Raw genomic sequence first — 21,487 nt, forward strand, 5'->3', positions numbered from 1 at the left:
TACACAAATTACAAACTTTTAATTTTTACAGTTTTGAATTATTTGAGTTACTTCACACAAATAAAGTAAAACATTATTTGAGGAAAGAGTGAAATTAGTTCACATGAAATTGTTTATTTTATAACATAACAGTTATGTTTAGGTAAACAAAAATAAATTAAGATCAGAAGTTTGCTTCAATCGATACGTCTTTTTATTTTATATTTTATTGATTACATTTCCAAATGTAGTATGTATCTGTGTAAATATTCTATAATTGTAATACAGAAATCAATTCCTGTTATGTTGTCATTTACTGTAGGGGTGCAACTCATTTTTGTTTGCTTGAAAATTCGTATTACAGATGCAACTTTAGATCTTTGCAGATTGCGTTGCACCCTCAACCCTGCCTCTCTCAATGAGAGACCATGATTCACAACAGGGTCTATCAGTGTTGCCCTTACTGTATTTCATCAGAAATTACAGCTCAATGTCTTCTAGGTCTTCCTCCACACATACAGTCTCACTGCTTCTCTTCTCCCTCCAACAACCTGTCTTCCTATTTTTGAGCTTTCCCTATACTGTATATACAGTATGTTTACTAACAAGTCTAAAACAAGACACCTTCTTGGTGTTTTAGTTGAAATTGCAATCTGCAGTGTTTGAAATGTACTAGGCTGATATCCATTCTGTTTTGAATGTGTGGTCTACAGTTGTGACAGCAGTGTGTTAGCATTTGAACAAAGTGCTAGAAATCCATAGTGTTGTGCAGGCTGTGGGTAAGCCATGAGATGAGTGTGTAAAGTTTTGAAAATTGTGTTTAAGCAATGAAAAACGATCTAGAGTTTGGTCCACATGAACCGCTGCTGTGCATAGTGTAGTTAGAGTTTTGCACTTGTCGTTCCAGTTGTGCCCACTGTGGTTTAGCGATCGAAAAAAACTTTAATGACAGTATGCCTAGCATGCAGCCCGGGGAGGGACCCCATGCATGCTGCCAGCTGTACTCTACATAAGCCCAGGGGCAAGATTACCCCCAGTGTTGCATCATATTACAAGGCCATGGAAGGGATATTCCCCAATATGAGTGATGCTCATTACAGTTTTTTTCGATTGCTAAACCACAGTGGGCACAACTGGAGCGACATGTGCAAAACTCTAACAACAGTATGCAGAGCAGCGGTTCATTCGGACCAAACTCTAGCTCGTTTTTCATTGCTTAAATACAATTTTCAAAACTCTACACACCTATCTCATGGCTTAACCACAGCCTGCACAACACTGTGGATTTCCAGCCCTTTTTTTCAAACACTAACACACTACTGCCACAACTGTAAACCACACATTCAAAACAGAATGAATGCCTAGTGCATTTCAAACACTGCAGATTGCAATTTCAACTGAAACACTACTGTAAGATGTCTTGTTCTAGACTTGTTAGTGATATACAGTATAAAGGGAAAGCTCAAAAATATATTTTTTTTTGGAAATGGACCAATGAAGACAGGTTGTTGGAGGGAGAAGAGTGGCAGTGAGAGTGTGGATGTGTGGAGGAAGACATAGAGCTGTAATGTCTGATGAAATACAGTAAGGGCTACACTGATAGACCCTGTTGTGAATCATGGTCTCTCATTGAGAGAGGCAGGGTTGAGGGTGTAACGCAATCTGCAAAAATCTAAAGTTGCATCTGTAATACCAATTTTCCAGCAAACAAACAGCTTAGAGTTGCATCCTTACAGTAAATGACAACATTACAGGATAGATTTCTGTAATACAATTATAGAATATTTACACAGATAAATACTACATTTGGAAATGTTTTCAATAAAATATAGAAAATGTGTATCTATTGAAGCAAACTTGTGATTTTCATTTATTTTTGTTTTCCTAAAAAAAACTGGTATGTTATAAAATAAACAATTTCATTTGAAAGAATTTCACCCTTTCATCAAAGAAAATATTACGTAATTTGTGTGAAATAACTCAAATTATTCAAACTGTAAAGATTAAAAATTTGTAATTTATGTATTGGGGTTTGATGCTAGTGTTTGTACTCTGAGCATATTCTGAGTGACAGTGTGTGTTATCTCAGTGAGGACAATTCATAGTGTTTGCTGCACTGAGCCTATTTTGCAGGTGAAGTGAACTGTTCAGCTCCATTGACTGTTGGTAGTGCAGACTGTAGAGTTTTGCACATTGAGCTACAGTCGTGCCCACTGTGGGTTAGCAATCGAAAAAAACTGCAACTAAGTTTACCTCACAGATGGTGGCTGGCGCCACATGATTTTAATTTCACATGTTGACGCAAGGCCTTGCGTCATGACAGCGTTAGGTGACTTGCTCATAGGGGGACGTCAGCTAACCCTGAAACAGACATTCACACATACACCACACAGTTTTCTGAAACACACAAACCTCTTTGTGGTTGTAGTCTTCGCTGAGGAAGTTTCTGTAACGCCTCCTTAGAAACCTGCCCAGCTCAAACTGTTGTTTCATGCCCAGCTGAAAGGAAAATTGCCAGCGTTGTTAATTTGTGTCATATTTGACCTTTTGTTGAAAATTTGGAAGATTTAAGGTCATATTCAACATATTTACATACAATAACACACTTCACCCCTGCTACAGACCCTAAATTAATAAATTTATTGACTGTAAACTAGCCAATTGCTTGAGAGCAGAACAATGTCACAGTAGGATGGAATTCAAATTAAAAGTCCGCAACAAGCTTTTCTTCCATCTCAAGAATTTATTTTATTAGAAACTGATTGTATGTTGTACAAATACTGTACTCCACAATCAAAGCTAATGCACCCAGGCCTACAAAGATATACAAAGGGATCTTAGACACTTGCCATGTATTCAATCTGTGAGGGCCCTTCTGTAAGTGAATCCCTTGTTGAATTTTTGCTAGTTTTATTTTTAATAGTATGGAGTATTGACAAGTAATTTCAGTGTGTCACCTCTTGTCATGCTGATGTAGGCTCTAGTACCATGGCCATGAGGGGAAAAGTATATATAAACCTTGAAGTTCTTTGTTTGCAAAATGACCATGCAAAGTCCTGCATAACAAAATAATAACGGTGACACACACAAATATATAGACACACACACAGTGAAAAACCCAGTACCTCGGTCAGCTGTCCAAAGCCCTGAGCCCACACTTCCTCCCCATGAGGATCCCTGGGATACGACTCAATTGGCGATCGATCGCCATGCCGGAACACCTTAAAAGTCAAAATACATTATGTCACAGCCATTACACTGTGTACTTAAGTGGGGAATATTCACCCTGAGACAGAAGACAGAAATAGAAACCTGTGATCTTGAATTGTTTGTTTTTGAGACACATAACAGTCAATTTGATGATGCCTTCAAGGCACAAATGCTCAAACTGCTCTGTTAGTATTATTAACCCGAGGACTTGCTTTCTGAGTGGTGATATGACACACAGGTTTATTAAACCGGAGATCATCTGAGTCACTTCTTTAACCATACCACAAAGTCAAGTCAACAAAGTCAACATTTGCTGTTGGAAATAATACTTATTGTGTTACTCTACGCAAACTCAAAATTAATCTAACCAACCATAACTTGACTATATTAAAATTTAGTAAAATAGTTTAATTAAAACTTATTTAAAGCAACCATTAACAAATAATTAGGAACATCCAATGAAATGTTAATTAAAATTAATACAGATAAGAAATATACTAATGAGTATGTCAATAGTAAAATGTAACTAATGGCAGGTAGTAAACCTATACTTAGCAACATTGGTAACTATCCAGCCTCAGTAAAGGTTAAATTGTAATCTGCTCATAGAAAAGACCACAAGTGTAATATACCTAGAAAAAGATTCATAAACTCAACAAAAAAAGGACATATCATAGGAAAAACACGTGTTATCTTCACTTAAGTCCCTCAGCTGTCTTTTTCATTCTATCGTGGAACTGTAGTGTAAAAGTAAGATATGCAAAGAGGTTTATGATTAAAGCAGTTGTGTCTGGGAGAGATATGCTCGACACTGTTGGAGTTTGGGCTCAAAGAAATCCTTTGTGACAGAAATGTGTAAACATAATAATGCCCTCTTCATGAGCAGAAAAGTACAGTGTAATAGTCAGCAGGGCACAGGAATGTCACCCTTGGCTTCCGGATGATGTTAAGGTTCCAACATTCAACAAAATACATTTTGGAGGTAACGATGTACATCCTCTTTAAGAAATTGCAGAAGCATGTTTACGTCATTATTATCAATCACTGTATGTCCACAGACAGAAAAAGAATGGGTAGACTTACAGCTACGACAAACTTCAGCACCCGACACTCTGTAGAACAGATGCAAAACAGAAGGAATAAACAGCCCAAACGCCTCTGAAACTTCCACATCGTTTGTCGTTTCTACCCCCTCAACAGAGTTCCCCTGCTTGATAGGGGGAAAAGGTGTCAAAACATTTGAATTGTAAGGGGCTATTATTGTGAACAACATATGTATCATTTTAACATCAAGCCAAGCAAAGGCTGTGCAAAGCATGTGTATAAGATCAATCAACCAAAAAATAGTTTGGTCATCTTTTTCTTAAATACTACAATGCTGTAGTCCAGCATTTATGTCAACTTGATTTAAAGATTAAGAATATGTGGACGTAATGTCATCTACAGTAGAGTACATTTGCAACAAAATGCATTGTCAAAAAGGATTTAGCTGATCATGTAAATGAACATGCACTTACCTCAGCATACTTGTTCACGCATTTTGCTGTTTTAGTCAAATGAGGTACAGACAGAAGTGGGTTGCTGCGCATCCAAAATCTTCAGTCATACTCAGATTGACATTAAGTGCATGTTCAAGTAAAGGAGGGAGTGCTTTTATAGCCCTCCTACCTGACCTCAAGTCTCTCTCTTACTCTCTCTCTCTAGGGATTTCTGGTTCCAATCTACTCCATCGTTTACTGGAGTCAAAATCCCTGTCCCTGTCAATTCCCTGCTGTTCAGTGACAAGAATTCCCCCTCCAGACTTCTATGAGTCTGCTTTTGAACTTAAGAATACATGTTTTGCTCCTCAATGTGGATAGCCAACGTCACATATTCTTAAGGACATTGTGGCTTTTGAGTAACAATTTGACAAAGAAATGGGTTAAGTTAAGACGCACCCACCTAACTCCTCAGATTGTGCTCCTACGTGCAAAAACACACACGCACACGCACACATACACACTTACACACTGGCCCAGGGCCACAAACACTGATTATAACTGGCTATGTCATCGGCAGTGGGTTTGGCCCAAAAATTACAGGGCCTGGAGGGTTTTCCCTGACTCGACACACATGTAAGTATCTGTTAGTATCAAAGCAGCTTTATGGGATACAATGGGATTAGTGAGTGTGAAGATTTAGTGCTTAACAGCGTTGACATAATATTTGATAAGTGTAAGATAGGATCTGTTTTACCAAGTAACACACAGTGCAGTATTCACAGAAGTGGCTTGTCAGTGTAGCGTACACGTTGAAAACATTGAATTAAGACTTAATTGACATTGATCTGAAATTACAGCGGACATACGTGCATGCACACACATACAAACAGAAATACGACTTGAACAAAACGTCAGCTTGTTTGCAGAACAGGCGGTGGAAGTATTCACTTTTATTGAGGGGGAATAGCACAATGCAAAAAAACACCTTTGCAACAAAATTGGACTTAATCTGGTGATATTTTATGTTTTTCTTAATGTCAATAATTGTTTTGCCTAATGTGGTTTATTCCGCTATGCCATACATCATCATCAAAAAATAAATAATAAATCTCAGCATTGCAGTGGAGTGACATTTTCCTTTATTACAAGAAACATTGCAATGTAGATTATTTTGAATCAATCCCACATGCATGCTGCCACTGTGAGTACTCACTAGTGCACCAAATCTGTGGCTGAAAACTGTTCCCGACAAATACACTATGTTCCCCTGTTTGAGTATTGTTTGGTAAAAAAAAACTACTATGCCCAACTGTTTAGGAAATGATTTGGGCTATTTAAAAAATAAATAAAACTATTTGTCTGTGACCACTTTTTATAGAGTTACGTGCATCCTCAGACATCTGCAACTTCTAGAAATGAATGGCAGTGGGACTGAAAGACAAAAAAAAATGTTTTCAAGGGAAAAATACACTATAAAAGAATATCCGCAACATTATGTTTCACACACAGACACACACACACAGACACACAGACACACACTCTCACACACACACACACACACACACACACACACACACACACACACAAACACACACACAAACACACACACACACACACAAACACACACATACACACATGTGTGACACCAAAGCTGGTGCAGGAAAGATGTGAGAAAACCATATACCTGAACAAATGGGTCAGTTAGTGCACCTGCACTGATCTACAGAGCATATGTTTATACATTCTCACCGTTCTGATGAAGTAAATATATGAGGCCAAAGGACACACAAAACACAGCACTTGCTAGATAAGACATTACAGTTGATATGCACAAGTTCATTGAAAGGTCACTAAAGACACATGCACTGACTCACAACTATGCATCTTTCTCCCTGTCACTCACACAGACATAAAACACCAATGTACACGCACACGTCATCCCGTTTTCCTTCCTCGCTCCCAAGTGGCTCTAGTGCATGTTTTTGTCTTTGTTGAAATAATTGCGGTGATTTTCAAGACCGTTGTCATGGCAACTCAGGGGTTGATGCATGTTGACAGAATCTGTTGCAGGGCGACTGGGAGACTGAAAATTGGAGATAAGAGGTGGGTGGATACGTGGTGCGCGCGTACGCGTATGTGCGGTTGTGCACGTGTGTGTGTGAAAGCGATGAAGGTGGTGGCAAGGGGGGCTTTCATGTTCTTCAATCCATATGGGGAAAAGATATGAGCAGTATATGGACATCTCGGTCTGATAGGACAAGGCCCAAGATCAGGAATGAACAGTTATGAGTGTATTGTGAGCGGAGGAGAGAGGGAGAAAGAGAGAAAGAGGGAGGAAAGCGGGATGCTATTTTAGTCCGGGCGTTGTCATGGAAACTGCAGCCTCACTACAAATGGAGACATCCAGAACACATGGATCGTCAAACAAATGGCGTGCGTAGGGCCCAGCGTGCAGCTACGCCATGGCTGCGCGACACCGTGCCATCTCGGTCGAACCCACCCCCACCACGACCCACATTCACACCCCCAACCCTACAGCCCGACAACACTGGCGTCTTCTTCATCGCAGACACTGAATGTCAATGGGAGGGTAGCTTGCTTTTTTTTCAGGGAGTGGAGGAGGGGGGACAAACGCTTGGAGTCAGGGGCTAAAAGCGACAGGCAATGGTGTCCATTCAGGCAGTGAGTCACAGCCACTCACTCTCTGTCTTTTAATTAACAGTCTTTTCCACACTTCCTTCCCTGCTCTCTTCTCCCTTCTCCGTCTCTTCTTGTGTCTACCCCTTCTGTCTGTCTGTCTCCCATCCTCTCCCTCTTCCTCTCTGCCTGTCTCTACCCCCCCCCCCCCATACTCCCCCTCTCCCGCGTTCTGAAGGACGGAGGTATTCCCACATTTCTCCGTTGCTATAGCAACACCGCAGCGAGAACAGGAAAGAGAGGACGCAGGCAGCTAGGAGGAGGAGGGGAGGATGGAGACGTGGTCGTGGTGTTTGGGGGGGGGGGGTAGAGAGGGCAGGGGGAGGGGTGTGGAAGCGGCCTAAGATGAGGGGGATGTGTGAACAATGCTAATGCTAATTGTAGCAGCAGCAGCGACAGAGCAGACAAGTGTTGGTGAATTCCCCCTCTCGTCGCATGGTGCTGGGCCCGCAGACCCACATGTCACATCAACGTTTGCATAATTGCCAGAGGGAATCTATTTGCTCTGTATGTTTGCTATGGTAATTGATATCTTCCATAATGAAACATGAGACCTGTCTCCGCTCAACTTGTTTTATTTTTTTTCTTCTTTTTATGTGACATTGACCAACTCTGCAGAGCCCTGCATACCATTTCAGCCTTTTTTCTTGAGCATCCTAAGAGGACACATACTGTGGGCTACCACACTTCTACCTGGTGTGTGCAGTTTGGGAGCTGAACTGCTGTGTGCTTATCTTCCCCACTCACTCAATCAGCTCAAACTTTGCAGGTCAAAAAAAATGAATACCCACTACACAAGAAGATCTAGAAGATGTCTCTATGTGGAATACATTCAGAAGCCACTGGAAGACCAGAGCTATTTCATATAGATGTCATCATCCCATTCAATCAGGACAGAACGCAATCTCATTATCTCTCCATATATATCATTAGGGGTGTTAGAACAAAGCAGCAGTGTTGCATCAATTTCCCAACATGCAAAGCTTTGTGGCGAGCAGCAAAGCTCATGTGGCCCGCAGAGGAGACGAGCTCCCACATCTTCCTCCTTCCGCAATACACGTGTTGACATGTTGGTGCGAAGCTAGATAGATGCACACACGTCGGCCTAGACTTCAAACGAACATCCTTTCATACACGCCGCATACATGTATGAACGCTCAAGCTGTTTGCTGCCTTGAGTAGTCTGCATGTCAACTGCCTCGATGTCCCCTCCCCTTCAATCAATAACTCATCTCTTGACATCAATACTGTTATCCCCCATGGGACCAAAATGTCCTTCTTTAGGGACAAAAGGAGAATAAGCAAGATGGAAGGAAGGGGATGTGAGAAAAAGAGGGATGATTTTTTTTTATTATAATTTTTTTTGCCTATGCATATGGCCCTATGCATTATTCCATGCAAGGACACTCCGTTGCCTTTTATTATCCTAGGCCAATGTCCATCAAAGTACCCCACGCTCTGATCTCCTCGTGGGCAGAGTATATCCAAAACAATGAAGAACACGTTGACAGGGCAGTTTTGTCTAATCATTCAGCAGATTTTGCTATCCAACATTCAGAGTGACTTAAAGCAATTATTTGATATTATTATAGCTAATAGTATTTGCTTCTTTTTATTGTTGTTGCAGAAACTTAAATTACAAAGATTGACACCACTCTCATGTTTGTAGAGTAAATATGAAGCTAAACAGTCAGTATCCAGTTAGCTTAGCTTAGCATTGAAACTTGAAACAGCTAAGGGGAAACAGCTAGTCTCTGTCTGTAATTAACAAAATAATTTACTAATTAACTAATAATATTATGTTTTTTTAGCCTGGCTCCGCCCACCGGCCAAATTTCATTTTCCCTTCAGTAGTCAGTCTGGGTGTACAGTGCATTTCCCAGCTTTCTCCAGAGAATCTACAGTCGTCCAAACAGTGAACAGAGCGAGTGGCTGAGAACGATGACGTCGAAGTCGCCCTCCAGTTTCAGTTGAATGCTGCGTTCCTTTATACTCGGAAGAAGGAGATTTCGACCTGTCTGTGTTCCAGCATCTGCTCGCGAAAGTATGGACGCCTAAAACCTTTCTCGTCCAAATAACTAAACGTTAGGCTCTAACAAGTTACTGTTGCCAGGTACCGGTAGATTCATAGACTACAATATGTAGTGAAGTCGGAAATTTCCGAGTTCCCTGTCCAACTGGAACGCACCGTCAAAAGCCGGCTCATGACACACGTGACGACCAAACGTGATGCGATTGGTTGGCTAATCCAGAGTGGCACTGGGCAGATCCAATAGTTTTAAACTTCGACAGACACCCGCCTCCAAGTGAGTGAACGTTTGCCAATTACAGCACTTCCAGATCTTCTGTACAAATGAAATGAAGTACGATGGTCTGGTTGGACCAGGCTAATGTTTTTTAGCTTTACTTTGTTGTGGTTTAAAAGGGGGCTATTTGTAAGACTAGTTCAACAGTAACCGATTGGAGTTGTCGTCACGGATGCTACAAGTCAAGAGACCATATTGTTTTTTTTTTTTGTTTTTTTTACGGCTTTAATCAGAGACATATTAGCTGTTACTTAGTGAGCTTTGCTTGGTCTGTTAGGAGGATCTTAATTAATTTCTACTTTGGAAGGGTCCATGTTAGCTGCTTCCCCCAATGTCAAGTCATTGTGCTGGGCTAAGCTACGCTAACTGGCTACGGGCTGTGTGTTAGTTGCAGGCCTACAGACATGAGACACAACAATGAAAATAAAGGACCACCTTCTTCTCTAACTCTCAGAAAGAAAAGTCCATTACTATATTTCCCAAAATTATGAACTAATCCTTCAAACAATGATTCCGAGTGCCAGAGCTGAATGTGGTTATTAGCCTACTGAAGCATCAACACGCTAAGGATCAGCCATAAAAAGCAAGCACAACATTAACCAAGCAAGAAAAAAAAGTACCCCTATCTGCAGTCATGGTAAATCAATACTCAAGTTAGTATAATAATCTAATAACTACATTAGCACCATGCCTGAGAAGTCTGTTTTAGTATGTGGGAGACGTGCAGACACTGGGGAACAATTTGCTCCATACCTTCCTCCAGTAGGCCTAATTACACTGTAAGAGTCTGTTCGTAATGTATGCTAGAATCAAAATATTCACAAGAAAGTAATTGCTTCAGATCTCATCTTCCATCTTGGGCCTGCAGTTTAACAAGCATTATCGGTAAAATATTTATGGACAAACTTTTTTACTATTATTTCTGGTGTTACACAATATGATTAGAGAGCATTTTAAAGTAGCCTTTTGTGTGCTGGTTCTTTGACAGTGTTTCAGATTGTTTTTCCTTTTAAGAGGGCTATTTTCGTCTGCTACCCACTACAGGAAATAAGATTCTGCAAAATAATGCAGATCTTTTCATTCAAAACAATTTTGGGAAAATGTAAATGTTGTCATATTATCTGATACTCAAATAAATTATGGCTCAAGGCATGCGGAAAACCCGACACAATTTGTCAGCACTGTGAGCCCATACACACATAAACAACAGCAGCTGTATTCCGAGTCAACTTCAGCTGCATTTAGTGGAAAGAGAAACAAACAGTTAATTTTTCCGGATGACATGCAATTTTGGACAGGTTGAGTGTTTTATCCCCAGAAGAGGTGAAGAACCGACTGCGGTTACTGGGGCTCCTGAGTGCTTGATAAACACACTATACACGTCCACCACGTTACCTTTAATGTGTTTGTCTCTTTTTAGACTCTAAATTAAGATGTTTATGTGAGAAAGGAGAAAAAACAATCTTCCCATGTCAAAGAATCTGCTGCATGGCTCTTAATGATACTGGGAGAAGAGAGGGAATCTAAATATAGACTAAAACAAAAGCTAAGTATGTTCAGTTCAGTATGAGAGAGCCCTCTGAGAACTGCGGTAGTAAGCTCATAATTCACCAACATTGTTTCTGGTAATAACAGTCAAAAACTAAACATAAACAAAGAGCAGACTTTAAATCAAAAGGCTTCTGGGTTTTTATTTTTTTTCCTATCTTACGCAAAGGAAGTCCAACTGGGTCACTACCATCTTTTCCCAATACTTTCCATAAGATTTGGGTTTCTCAGTCTGATCTAAGCCCACTAACAGTTCTGTGTAGATAAGTCACATAATAACAATGGGCAATAAAAATAGGCCAAGGAATCTACGTATATTCTTTCTTTGCCAAGATTTTAACCCACACAACCGTATTTAAACACACTAAACACGTGTGTTATTCACAACGTCCTTTAAAGTGTGAAGAAATGAAAGCCTTTCACATTTGCATGGTTCCTTGATCCACGGAGAGATGCAGCCCACAGAATCTGACACCTCTGCCTCACTGTGTGGAGTCTATGTTGTGTCAGTTTCCCCACAGACTCTACAGTCTGTCTGTGGGCCAGGGGGAGCTGGGGGAATCCCCGGAGAAACACACAGCTGGGAGGTTATTGAATTTGAAGGGAATAGGACAGCATGGGGGAAAAAGGAGAGGATAGTGCATGCACAGTTGAGTTCTTGAAAACAACTGCGCCATACTGTAAGTGTAATGCAAAGGGAGGAATGGATGTACTGCAGAGGGAGAATGCTGTTTTTTCCAACTAAAACACAGTTGTACATGTTTCTTTTTCATGCAATACATAGTTTGGAATAACAAGGGGGAATGGATGTTGATAAAAATACCTCCTGTCAAAATGATTACTTGAAGGGCTAAATAAAGGGTATTTTGAAATTCCTTTCAAAATGACCTTCCTCCATTATATTATAATCATTCCAAGTTCACGGAATGCTCTTAATGTATTTGCAATTCTTTTTCATTTCTAGCACATAATAATGTATTATTTTCTGCTGCATACACAGTCTTTGCTCAAACACCCCCCAACCCCCTAATTCATATAACCATTACCCTTTTCAAACATAGCACAAAGAGAAATTCAAGTCTTCTCTATGCATTTATTATATGTTTGCTCACGAGAAACACATTCTGAGAAACAGCAAAAAGCTGCAAAACACAGATATTAAAGCGGCTACGAGTAACATTTAAATATCTTTTAAACAGCATCATGTTTCCTCTGATAATCATGAATTACCTTTAACAGCAAACGAGACCATCAGTGCAAAGAAAGACGTTTTTATATAGTTTTTATTACTGCTTTTGGTCTGGTCGCACACCCAGTCCGATTTTCGGTTCGCTCGTGCAAGCTCTATGGTCACATATCCGTATTGGTCGCAGATTTCAGTGTGGAGCAGCAACGCGATTTGAGAAGCCTATCCCTCCAGGTGAGGGAAGGGGAGCGGGAGCCCTGTTTGAGACAGTTATTTGTCGTCATAATGAACCATCAAAGAAAAAAAATAGAATGCAATGAAGAAAAGCTAAAAGGGAGAGTGAATAGGCTACAGGCGGGACAAGGGCGTTGCCAAGCAACGTGTATACAATTTCACGAGAGCGAAACTAGACTGCAGTGTTTACTCCTAAATGAATGAGCGGTTGGTACTAACACAAAGTTTGCTTTGCTTCACCATCATCAGATAACCATTATCTGAAATAGTCATTATTTACATCAACAACACAAACACATTACCTCATCGTGATACATACTAACTGCCGTCTCTCGTTCATTCGCTTTCTGTGAGGACACGTAATCTTTCAGCTCCGTGAGAGAGAGTAGTTAGGTGACGCTGCTGCATCAACTCATTGCAATCAGTTGTGTGTAGCACTGACTGGCATTAGTTGATGCAGTGTCAAAACCACTCTCACGTAGCCGAAAAGAGTCCTCACACTTTCAACACACGGACATGCACTATATTGCGCCCTTCTCAGTTCACACTCGCACGCCTGGCACAAGCTAGAAAACAGCTTTGCGACAGAGGGCGTCGTAAAAATACTACCGCTTTTGTCCAAAGGGGACGCCAACGTGCCATGTTACTCGTAGTGGCTTTAATAATCTGCTTGAAAAATGAATGTCCTAAAGGTGCTATAGAGAACATGTTGCTTGATTTCTTTTCTTTGCTTTTGGTGGGAGTCTCCAGACAATACTGCGATGTAACCATAGTATACTGAAGCTGTCTTTTCTATTGAAATTTCAGTGTGCATGCCTTTAATATTATGTCCAAGAAGTCTCATGGGGACTGGGATCTCTGGAGAACATAAATACAAGCCAAGCGTAATTACATTCAGGAAAATTACTTTGCATAGTGTCCCCCAAGACATTTCAAACATAACCTATCTGCTGTAAGGCCCAAACATTTTATCTAAACATATAATTCATATTCACTTTTTGTTGCGGTTTGTTAGGCGATGCATTTTGTTATTACATGAAACCCTTGAGGTTGTCATTTCGTAATGTGGACAAGTAGACAACTGTGATAGTGTGTACAAGTTCACCTCCGGGTTTAAAATAAAATAGATCAAATCTGGAACATGCATATGAACCTGAAGAACAGAATACAACACGGTGACGCGAGGGAAGGAATTAAACTCAATTGACACACACTTTCAAGATAAGAGCTGATGATAATGACGGATTGATGAAGCCCTCATTGCCATGCACATTCTTAACCAGCATGACAATGAGATTCCACTAAATTGATTTAACACCTGCTTTGCTAAGGGACAAGTCTTAACTATTCACTCAACAACAACTGATTTCTTTGTTTGTTTTCCTTTGCCTTTTAACCATTAGTCAGATTTGCAAATTCACAACATTTACTTAACGCAAGAAATGGCAGTGTGGGATTAATGTACAATTAAGCTAATGTAACGTGATGGACCATTCGATGTATTAGTGCGGTTGTCATGCAGAAGTGATTACGGGACGTAATAGTATTGTGTTGAATTTGTTAGGTTAATATGACTGTACTTCCACAGCCACCCCTCTTAATCGATTAGTCAATTAGTGTTCTTCAGATTTCAATCAGAAAAGGCTAATAGATCAGTGACATGTTTTCATTCCTAGAAAAGTATGAGTCCACCTCTGGTACAGTTCTGTTTATGTATTTATGAAATGTGTTCGTCTGTTTAACAGCTTTTTAGCTGCTGGCACTTTTTAAAATCATGTATAGCTACACTTGCTGTAATGCCATAATATTGCATGGACTTTTCTATAACAGGCTACACACTATTACAATATAGTTTTGCCCATGGATCACTGCTTCAAATCAAAACCTTATTTTAAAAGTGTTTCCTGTCTTCTGATTCAAGTGTGAAACAAAAAAATTATAATAATACAAATACAGTGTAAACACAATCATTGTTCAGACTATTTTTTTCCATTTTGTTTTATAAAATATCACGCAACAACTTATTTGATTCATCATGCTAAACTTATTAACTGTGGTGGCAAAGAAAAGTGCAATGACTGTTAGTAACCTTTATCCCCACTGTTAATAATTGTTTTGATGAGAGAGTTCCAGGAAGTTGGGAAACATTTGATTACACTCAAGATGCTGAGCCAAGTTAAGTCAACAACACCAGATACGGCTTGGAACAGTGGCATGTTTATCTCTAGTCCACCACAGCAAGTTAATGTCTGTTTGGGAGGGGGAAGAAAGAGATAGGATATAAGTGAATTGTGGGGAAAGTACTGGGCTTTTTGTGCTCTCCCTGCATGGCTGCTCAGGACGTCCTTTGTTTGGAAGTTAACCTTGTAACATCTGAATAAAAGTATTTTGACCATTACGTCTATCGAGTCATTGTGAAGATATCCCGAAATTAACCACATAATTTATTTCTCTTATAGTTAGTTGTGATGCTCCTTAGGATGAAATCACAGCAAAGAATGTACGTGGTATATGCTCTTGATAGCAGAATAACTCCTTGCAGCGGGCATAGACTCAAAGTCACAGAAATACCAAATAGTGAAGTAATATACCTCTCAGTCATTGAAGTGCAAATACAGCACATGATGATCTTGCTATAATTGAAGAAATAGACTCCTCTACCAAACGTTGTACCTTGAGCAATGCGTGGATAAAAAATGACATTTAATGAATATACATAAAGACCCAAATTGATCACATACCGAGATACAACCAACAACTGGAAAATAAAAAAGTAAAAAAAAAACTAAAATAAAATAAAAACACAAAATTACATTTTTTTTTCGGTCATTGTTTTGAATTCAAGGGATCTAATTTCTTCCTGAGCTTAATTTCCCTATTTCTTTTTAAAAAGCTTTCAAAACAGACCTAGGTTATATTTTATAATTGTTTTATCAAACAGAACAGCTTACCTTTAAAGGAACAAAAGGTTAGTCCAATTTCCTGCCTTGGAATCTCAGATATGATAATACATTTTCATGAAGCACTTTTGCTTCCGACAAACCGACAAATGTCATCAGGGCTGAAGTGTCCATTGTAAGCAATGCATGGAGAGGATAGAATACACAAATGCCAGTAACCGATCTCTGGCTAAACTGCATCCATTCACCGCCATATAATACCATGAGGAACAGTTGTCCATTATGCACATATTCAGATTCCAGTCTCGAGCTTGTGATCTTCATTAATAGGGGTCATATGTTAGTTAACATTACTTCTTGAGAAAAGCTTCCTTTTAAATTGCATCAAGATCGTTATATGTACAATGGCAGCCACTATACTAAGTTGCAACAAAGCCCTTCTGCATTTCCTCCTAATGTTAATAATACAGATGATTACTTTCAATGTTGTATGTTACCGATGTCCAGAGGTATGAAAGGAACATTTCTGTGAGTCAGCGTAACAAGAAAACACAGCTAGAGGATTGTTCAGGTAAGAAGATGGTTCCCTGGCTAACATGCAGGAATGTATCCTCATACACACAACACACAAGGAGGTATATAGTATGCTCTTTGAAATCGGGCGGCAGAACCACCAAATGTAGCACATCAAGGGAGCGGCCATATGCTGTGTCTTTAGCCTTCATTTATATTCTATTTGTGTCTCTGTGGGGCTACAGTTGAACCCTGCCCACTAGATCAGTCAGTGTGGGTCGCAACACATTTACATCTTACTATGGTTTTGAATGAGATTCATGACCAAAAATTCACTGACACCGAATGAGAAAATATGGCTGCATTTTCAGTCAGTTTACAAGTGGTATTTTAGGTTTACGAGACATATTTTTTTAAATGGCGTAGATGTGGAGCTTTAAGCAGGATAAGCGTGACGCGCATTGATGCAGAAGATGTTCCTTTCATGGATTAACTTCTGTGACAGTACAATCTGGGTGGGTTTTGTCTGATATCATCACTCATGTTATCATCACCATTATTTTCTATTCTTCAGTTTTCCTTTTCTTCCATTAAGTGTGGACTCATTGCTGATAATATAAAATATATAACAGCTCCTATATATATGCAACAAAAAACAGAGAAATAAAGAAAGAAAAACGAAAACTTTGTCATTATGATGTTGTTGATAATACTATCTCCAGTACATTTATCTGGAATAACTGGTTGCATGTCCAGTTTGTGCTCAATTGCAACAAAACATTTTAGGTCCCTGCTTGATAAATAAACTATTTTATTTCTTTCCTCAATACTCCTTCCCATTTCAAACCATTTCCAAACTAGCGTTAAAGAATCCCCATGGCTGTGAGAAGCTTAGTGAGGGCTAATTTCCGACAAAAGTGCCTTCATTAAGAATAAGGTTATCTCGTTAAGTTACAAACACTCATTTTGTTAAAACAGTATAGTGTCTGTAGAGCATCTTTAGGAGAGTGACTAAAAGCCTGCCTGAACACGTTATTAGAGCAGATGGCACCTATCATTAACAGGGTGACTAATGGCTTGACCACAAACCATACATTCAATCCAGGTTTAGCACAGAGGCCTGCATAATGTCTCACTCTTTACTTATGTATGTGGTTGCCATATTGACTAGCCACAACCCAATATATGATTGATTTATTTCACACATAATGATACATGGCTAGACAACTGTACACATTATATCAAACTAACAAAAATAAAGAAATACATAGTTGAAACGCAAGAAGCGTTAATGGCATTTAACATATGAAAGTTACACTGTAAAAATGTGGATCTTACAATTGTCATACAACCAGACATTATTATTATTATTAATATACTGTACATTTCCATTCATTCCAATCATCCTAAGATGGATGTTTAATCCCTTCTTGAATGCTGCTGCAGATAGATGTCTTATCATCCTTGTGACAGCATTTATGGCATGATTATGGTAATCATGAGCAAGGAGGTCATATCAAATTCCTGTCTAAAAGCAAATATCTGGCTACAGATCTGATTCAAATAACACATTGTCAACACTTTATTTTACCCATACAGGTATTTGCATTGGATTACCTTTCCGTGTTTGTGGAACATTGTTTTACCATTATTTGATGCTGGCATTTAAGTATCAGAATTGTCAATTCAAATACCAAGTAGCTGGCTTTTACAAAATACATAATACACTCTCAGAACACAAAAGTTTGTCATGATTATTACTGAAGCAACAGAAAAAAAAGTTTGTCAAACAGAGATCTGCATTTACTGTTCTACAACCTAAGTGGACTTTATGTCACAAAGCCAATTCAAAGATTCACAATGAGTGTTGCAATTGAGCCCTTATGTTTCTGAGAAGTAGCCAAACATGTATCATAACCAACTTCCACTATCGCCACCCCCTGATTATTCACAAAGAAACAAACTATACCAGCTTTTACATCCACCCCAAAATATCTCTGCATCGGAGTCTGCAATGATACATATTTAAATGAAAATATATTTATATAATTTGTGGATTTTTCACAGTAGTTTGTACTGCACTGTACCTTTTTGTCCATCTATTGAAGCCTACATATTTGTCACCTTGAGGGAGTCTATTGAGTCACTCAAGAGGGAGTCTGGTTTGCGTTTTGTGTGAAAGAAAAATGTCTCTTGGATTTTGTTCAGTAATATCTCCAATCTTCAGTCTGGTGAGTACTGTGCATGTCTTCCATCTCTGCTGGCCAACAAATATGTGGGGACTGATTACTCTGAAAGGCTAGTATTTCCCTATGAGAACACAGCTCGTAGAAACTGCAAAAAACATTTGCTTTGGCACAGATTTACATTGTAGCAATGTCCATTCCTTGATCTCCATGGCCATGATCTTTACTACAAACACAAGTGGCCCATTGTGGTAATCCTTGGCTCAGTACACTGTCACGGATAAGTCTATGCGTTTGTGTATTGCCGTGTCAGTCTATCCTCTCTACTGGTTTAATGTCAATGCACTCTAGTGTCTAATCATTCCGCGCATAAACCCAACATCAATCCCTCCTCTGTCTCCGACTCTTGCTCGCTCTCTCACTATACGCTCACTTTTGTTTTTAGATCTGAGTCTCTTGGACGTTTTCCTTCGAGTTCCCCTTGAAGAGAAGAGGCTCCATTTGGGGATTCTGGTTGTGGCCCATGAAACCCTTGATCGATCCATGTAAGCCCATGGTAGGCATAGGGAGAGACATCGGCAGTGGTGGGGACATAGAACAGGGGTTGATGTTATTGCCATTGCCAGACGAGGTGAGCATATTAGCTGTAGAGATTGGGACGGAGGTACAGGATATGGGGATATCTTGGTGGTTCTTGTTATTGTAGTTCCCTCCAGGTCCCATCATATCGCTTCCAATACTGAGACCCATCACGTTGTTGTTGAAATGATGGGTCTTGTAGTAATGGTTGAGGGTATCTGTACGGCCAATGTTGGGAAGGTTGACTATTTCTGAATGATGTCTCCTTAGGGTTCCTTCTCCACCGCTACCAGAATTCATTGTTGAACCACCTGAGATACCACTCCCGGCCCCAGCTCCGATCTCATCTTCTACATTGACAATTTCAATTGCTCTGGCAGGGCCGTGGTGCTTGTGTAGCTGGTGCTGCTTCCGGAGTTTATAGAAGACCACCAACATTACAGCGGCCATGAAGGTAATGGCCACGAAGCAACCAATGATGATCTTAGTAGTTTTCATTACATCATCAAGGCCTGGTATGTTAGTTACACCCATTATCGACACAGTCACTGCATTTTCAGTAGCTCTGTTGGCTCGTGGGGATAGTGAGGAAAGAGAGGAGAGAGAAGGTGATATAGTGATGCCGGGTCTGCCTTCTAACACCCCTCTTTGACCAGTCGGATTAGGGAAATCTATGAAAGTCTCGTTAATATATTGTCTTGCGGAATTTTTTTCGTCTCCTCTCACTGTCTCCACTGTTTCCACAGTGACAGTGGTGAAATAGCTGTAAGCGTTGCTGGGGTCTGACGCAGACACATTGAGCACGGCGGTTGCAGTGGTGTTTCCAGCAGAGTTGGTAACCATGCAAGTGTATTGCCCAGTGTCTTGCACGGTCACATTTGTGAAGTTGAGTGTTCCGTCATGAAGCACTGAGATCCTAACTCGATATGATCCGTGGGTCATCAGAGTGCCGTTTGGAGTGAACCAATTCACGGAGGTCATCGAGGTTCCAGTACGGCATTTCAGCTCAGCAGCCATGCCCTCAGTGACATTTAGGTCAGTGGGTGGCTCAACAATAACCGGGGCATAGCAGGTAAAGTGGCTCTGGTCTAGTTCCCCAATATACCTGCCCTTTATACCTGGGGGCGCATGGCAGCGAGCACAACATGTGGTGTTGCTGGGAACGGTCTCTTTAAGCCACCAGCTGAGCCACAGTACATCACAGTTGCACACCCAAGGGTTGTGATTGAGATGAACCCTCTCCAGCTGGTGCAACGGGGTGAAGAGGTCATGGGGCAGGGAATGCAGGGAATTGTGGGAGAGGTTAAGCTCCTCCAAGTTTTTTAGGTCATCAAAAGCATTGCGTTCAATGACTGACACTCTGGAGTGCATTAGCCACAGCTTGCGAAGTGACACTAGGCCCTGGAAGGATCCAGGTCTGACTATCCCCAGCTGGTTACCTGACAGCTCCAACTCCTCCAGTCGTACTAGTGGGGTGAGGTTAGGGATGTCCTTTAAGCCGCACATGCCAAGATTCAAGAATCGCAAGTTGACCAGACCTTCAAAGGCAGCCTCTGAGATGAAATCCAGCTTTCTGAGTTCCCCTAGATCAAGTCGGCGTAGAGAGGGAACGCGATGAAAGGCAAATGCCGGCAGTGTCTCGATGGGGTTGTTTCGTAGCCATAGTTCCCTTAGCTTGCTGAGGTACTCAAAGGCTTGTGACGGCACCACTGTGAGACGGTTGTCAAACAGCTCCAGTGTGTTGAGGTTGGGAAGGCCATTGAAAGCACCCACCTCAATTTGCCGTATGTGATTCTTGGAGAGCTGGAGGATTTCCAAATGTCGCAGGTGTTTAAATGTGTCAGACTTGATCACCTGGTGTGCAAACAGAAACATAGAAACATGTTGTAGCATCATTAGAATCACCGTCGTCAACATGCATTAATTGAAATCTGAATATATGGTCTGCTTGTCAATTAAGCCATATTTACCTGAATTGTGTTCTCTTGTAGATTGAGGTATCTTGTGTTCTCTGAAATACTTTCTGGGACTTGATCTAAACTTTTCCTTGTACAGATGACACGGCTCGCCTGATTGGAGCAGGTACAGAGGCTAGGGCAGGGGGGTGCTGCCTCTGTCAGCTGAGGTCCATGGTTGTGAAACCACAACAAAAGCTGGACCAACCAGAGGAGGGGGGAAGGGGAACAGGGGCTGGTCACCATGACAACACGCATGGCAACTGAGTCATGACCCACCCCTATTTATATAATGCTGATTGTCACCTCCGAACAAGCAAATTTACGTGGTTATGTTGATGTTCATATTGTACGCTATTCTTTTTTTCTCCTTTAAGCAGTCACTTAAAGTGAAAATAAAGAGAGGATAAAGACTAATGTCAAGAATTATTTATCAGTAATATTTTCCTTTGTTCATGCTTCTCTGACTACCAAAGGCCTTGTTTATTTCAGAATGACATTTTTGGGGTCCCTGTAATTTTTGTTCCCATGACAATTATTAAAATAGAAGTCAAATTTGGGAGAGGATTTGCAGTTGTGTCTCTGTAGAGGCTGTTGCTTCTCACTGTAGAGGGAAGAGAGAAAAGGAGAGAGAGAAAGGAGGTCATGTAAGTGCACAGTGCATTAGATTTAAGATATTAGCATAGTACATTCATGCATGTATTCCCAGGACT

The 21,487-nt window shown here is 40.4% G+C and overlaps 2 protein-coding genes across 2 annotated transcripts in view; both read right to left on the minus strand.

Annotated features, from left to right (window-relative positions):
- LOC307266921 (testicular acid phosphatase homolog) overlaps window positions 1–4,362 on the minus strand; it is a gene marked incomplete at its 5' end in the record, with an annotated part of 10,852 nt that extends 6,490 nt beyond the window's left edge. The window contains 3 exons of the mRNA XM_080049054.1: window positions 2,392–2,478; window positions 3,105–3,200; window positions 4,273–4,362. Coding sequence (XP_079905180.1) covers window positions 2,392–2,478; window positions 3,105–3,200; window positions 4,273–4,362 — 273 coding nt within the window. The remainder of the gene's footprint in view (window positions 1–2,391; window positions 2,479–3,104; window positions 3,201–4,272) is intronic.
- A 14,319-nt stretch (window positions 4,363–18,681) lies between these two features.
- On the minus strand, window positions 18,682–21,032 carry lrrc4bb (leucine rich repeat containing 4Bb; the record flags this gene model as incomplete). The annotated part of the gene is made up of 2 exons (XM_080048665.1): window positions 18,682–20,673; window positions 20,790–21,032. 2 exons carry the CDS (start codon window positions 21,030–21,032, stop codon window positions 18,682–18,684), a joined length of 2,235 nt encoding a protein of 744 aa, XP_079904791.1.
- Between the last annotated feature and the right edge of the window lie 455 nt (window positions 21,033–21,487).

Source organism: Ammodytes marinus (assembly GCF_949987685.1).
Source record: "Ammodytes marinus genome assembly, chromosome: 20".
NCBI lineage: Eukaryota > Metazoa > Chordata > Actinopteri > Uranoscopiformes > Ammodytidae > Ammodytes > Ammodytes marinus.